At 51.2% G+C, this 4,482-nt stretch overlaps 1 protein-coding gene across 1 annotated transcript; it reads left to right on the top strand.

The window, feature by feature from the left end:
* Positions 1-1,179: 1,179 nt before the first annotated feature.
* Positions 1,180-3,855, top strand: tmem200ca (transmembrane protein 200C-a; the record flags this gene model as incomplete). Its single annotated transcript, XM_079181186.1, has 6 exons — positions 1,180-1,286; positions 1,407-1,620; positions 1,721-1,893; positions 2,703-3,072; positions 3,136-3,376; positions 3,470-3,855. 6 exons carry the CDS (start codon positions 1,180-1,182, stop codon positions 3,853-3,855), a joined length of 1,491 nt encoding a protein of 496 aa, XP_079037312.1.
* Between the last annotated feature and the right edge of the window lie 627 nt (positions 3,856-4,482).

Genomic DNA, 4,482 nt, shown 5'->3' with positions numbered 1-4,482 from the left:
GCAGGTTTACAGAGACAGACAGGTTTACAGGGACAGGTTTACAGAGACAGACAGGTTTACAGAGACAGGTTTATAGGGACAGGCAGGTTTACAGGGACAGGCAGGTTTACAGGGACAGGTTTACAGAGACAGACAGGTTTACAGAGACAGGTTTACAGGGACAGGCAGGTTTACAGAGACAGACAGGTTTACAGGGACAGGTTTACAGAGACAGACAGGTTTACAGAGACAGGCAGACAGGTTGTGGGGTGTTAGTGGGAAGAACCTGTCTCTCTCTCTCTCTCTCTCTCTCTCTGGAGGAGGAAATTCATTTACACTCAACATCACTGCAGAACTACCAGAGGAGGGAGGAGGGAGGGAGGAGGGAGGAGGGACACGAGGAGAGAGGGAGACACAGGGAGACGATGAGAGGACACATTTAAAGACGAGCAGCAGCAGCAGGAGGATGAAGATGAAGATGAAGAGAAAAGAGGAGAAACATGAAGCGACTGGAGCTCCAACGGTGAGATCTCATTCTGATTCTGTTCTATCGATCAACATGCTGCTGTGTGTGTGTGTGTGTGTGTGTGTGTGTGTGTGTGTGTGTGTGTGTGTGTGTGTGTGTGTGTGTGTGTGTGTGTGTGTGTGTGTGTGTGTGTGTGTGTGTGTGTGTGTGTGTGTGTGTGTGTGTGTGTGTGTGATCGGTTGAATGATGTATTGATCAGTATATCAGTAGTTGGAGTCAGACTCTCCTGTGGAGGAGCTGCAATGCATGTTGGGAGATGTAGGCACTTGTTTTGTGTCTCTGTGGTCGTTTGTGTCATAGAGATGCTTGAGGTAATATTAATGAGGTCATGATTCTCACAAGATAACCTGTCTCTCTGTCTCTACCTGTCTCTCTGTCTCTACCTGTCTCTCTGCCTCTACCTGTCTCTACCTGTCTCTCTGTCTCTACCTGTCTCTCTGCCTCTACCTGTCTCTCTGCCTCTACCTGTCTCTCTGTCTCTACCTGTCTCTACCTGTCTCTCTGTCTCTACCTGTCTCTCTGCCTCTACCTGTCTCTCTGTCTCTCTGTCTCTACCTGTCTCTACCTGTCTCTCTGTCTCTACCTGTCTCTCTTACAGGAAGTCGGTGACTGAGTCCAGGTGAGGTGGCAGTGGGCGGGGCTTAGCCTGCTTAGCCACCGTCTGGTGGGTTGTGATGATCGCGACCGGCGGCCTCCTGCGGATCAACGCACGGCGACAAGACTCACTGAGGTCCAAACCACACAAAGCACACACACACAAGAGGAAGAACAAGAATAAGAGGTAACACACACACACACACACACACACACACACACACACACACACACACACACACACACACAGAACCTCAGCTGTGATGTCACCGGCCTGTACACAATGATGTCACTTCCTGCCCCTCAGGAGGAACGAGGTGGTGGTGGTGAAGGGGAAGCTCAAGCTGTTTTCGGTCTCTGGTCTGGTGGCGGCGCTGGGCCTCCTGGTCCTGCTGGTGGGCGTGGTCATGGCGGCTCTGGGCTACTGGCCTCGAGACGGTCTGTTCTTCGGCGCTCGGCCTCAGGAGGCCACCGCCATGGCCTCGGTGTCCTCCAGCAGACCCTCACCTGCAGAGGCTCAGGTGAGATCCAGAATCACAAGATCAGGATCTTCATTCAGACGTGTTGACACAGAAACAGGAAACAACTACACAGAAGTCCAACCAGTTTCTCTGTTTCCAGGAAGGAGAGGAGGCGAGGGGACACCGAGGAGGAGGAGGAGGAGGAGGAGGAGGAGGAGGAGGAGGAGGAGGAGGAGGAGGAGGAGGAGGAGGAGGAGGTTTCAACCAGACAGAAACCATAAACGGGACGACCAGACGGCTTCCACGAGGCTTTCTGGAGGACTTTCTGGACAAGTAAACAGTCTTAAATGTGTCTGTTGTTGGGCTCTATCAGTAGAATGATCAATAATAACGAGAACCAACAACAAACTATCAACTATGAACTCATCACTAGAGTTCACTCACGATGTCATCAGTCTGCTACACATTCAGCTGTTATCACAATACACACACACACAGTAACCACAGACAGCTGCTCTTTAAAGTAGAACAGTTTATTACATTCTGATAGTGTGTGTGTGTGTGTGTGTGTGTGTGTGTGTGTGTGTGTGTGTGTGTGTGGAACACAGCAGCAGTTTCTAAACAGCACTAACGGGACTCAGCGGTCTGTAAACAACAACATGTTATAACAACACAGTAAACTTAGAACACAACAAGGTAATAACACACTGTAACAAGGTAATAACACACTGTAGCAAGGTAATAACACACTGTAACAAGGTAATAACACACTGTGACCTCACTCTGCTCAGACACTGAGCCTCTTACTGTGAGATGACTTCGTCGTGGTCGAAGTGGTTTTTCCAATTTCTTGGTTAAAACTGGGCTCCCTCTGTGTGGCAGAACGTTTCCTCTAAATTAAGGGAATTCTCGTCCTCACGACCGGCAAAATGTGACGTTAACGGGAATTATCCGTTCTCTTCTTCAGGATAAAAAAGAAAAGTCACACTTAGCTGCGACTCAGCGTCTCCTGGAGCTTTAGTGTTATCTTAAAACTCTGCAGAACAAGTAGGCCCGAGCCCCAAAACTGTGCTCTGATTGGCTGTATTAAATGTCTCCACAGGTATCTGTGCTCTGATTGGCTGTATTAAATGTCTCCACAGGTATCTGTACTCTGATAGGCTGAAGGTCTTGGGTCCTCTCATCATGGGCATCGGGATCTTCCTCTTCATCTGTGCGAACGCCGTCCTGCACGAGAACCGTGACAAAAAGACCAAAGTGATCAACCTGCGGGACATTTACTCGACCGTCATCGACCTCCACGGCCTCCGAAAACCAAACCCCGCCTCCTCCGCCTCCGCCCGCCGCTCCTCGGCCAATCCCCTCAACGGCCTCGTTAACTACGTCCAATCCAAGAGCCTGGAGGCCAAACCCAGGGCGTACCCCGCCTCACTGCTGAACAGGAAGGAGGGAGGAGGAGGAGGAGGAGGAGGAGGAGGAGGAGGAGAGGGAGGAGAGAGAGGAGAGAGAGGAGAGAGAGGAGAGAGAGGAGGAGGAGGAGGAGGAGGAGGAGGAGGAGGAGGAGGAGGAGGAGGAGGAGGAGGAGGAGGAGGAGGAGACACAGTGTTCAGTATCTACCAGGAGCAGCCGGACACTCTTCCTCCCTCCACCTCCTCCTCCTCCCACAGACTCTCCCTCCCCCCCAGCTTCAGCCCCCCCCACCTCTCCACCTGCTGGACCTCCCTGCAGAAGGAGGCGCTCAGCTCCTTCACCTTACCACTGCGCCGCCCGCGGTCCTCCGCCCCCCTCAGGAGGCACTCAGCCCGGGCGGGGGTGGGCCACAAGGGGGAGGAGGAGGAGGAGGAGGAGGAGGAGGAGGAGGAGCTTGCATGTCCTTCTCTTCCTCCTCCTCTGTGCTCCTCCACTCCAGCAGCGTCCTGCAGCTCCTCCAGCCTCCAGAAGGAGGCGATGCTCCTCCTCTCCTCCTCCTCCCTCACCCCCTCCTACCTGTCGCTGTCCTCCCTGTCTCACCTCCTCTCCTCCTCCTCGTCCATTCCGGCCCCCCCTTGGAGGAGGCGGAGCCTGCCGACCGGCGGTGGTGGCGGCGCGGCGGCATCAGGTTACAGCAAACTGACACACGGGGAGGACGAATCGTTTGAGTCCACCGAGATGACATCATCGCACCATGTGATGTCACACAGGAAGTACTCCAACAGGGAGAAGCTGAGGATGATCTCACAGGCGGATTCTGGTTCGATGCAGACGGAGGAGGAGGAACGAAGGGAGGGCCGACCAATCGGGAGCCCGACTCTGTGATTGACAGCACGAGTCATCAATGACATCAGCATGACATCATCGATCAGCATCACATCAGGAAGTGTTGGTTCTGGATGTGGAGGGACACATGTTGTAGCAATAAGGAAGTCTTCCAGATGGATGAATGAAGCACATTTATTTACTGCCTGCTTCTTCTTATCAGACACCAGAGAATGTTTTTATACTCATCATAGATACATTCGTCACATTCTGTGTGTTCATGTGGACACCTGGAGGAGGAATGAAGCCACTGAAGAGACAAGACTGTTTTTAAAGGAGGCGAAGAGCTGCTGGAAGAGTTTTAACATATTTATTCCTCTGTACCTTTAACCCTTTAACGCCCACAGTATTTATTTAACTCTTTATTCAAACAGGAAGTCTCATGACAGAAAACTTACAAGTCAGATATTAGTTTCACATTAAGAAAAAAGTGAAATGTTTTTGGAAATCTACATATTTGGAATGACCAAATTAAGAGAAGAGCATCATCTGCATAGAATGTAATTCACATGATGTGTTTGAGTGGGTTTTAAAGGGTTAAATGTCCCTGACATGTTTTGACATCGTTAATCACTTCAATATAAATGATGAACCAAACCTCTCCATCAGCATGACGCTGAATACGAT

This window comes from Pholis gunnellus (genome assembly GCF_910591455.1).
Source record: "Pholis gunnellus genome assembly, chromosome: 20".
Lineage (NCBI taxonomy): Eukaryota > Metazoa > Chordata > Actinopteri > Perciformes > Pholidae > Pholis > Pholis gunnellus.
Note: the sequence above shows the minus strand (reverse complement) of the source record. Positions and strands in the feature narration are given on the sequence as shown.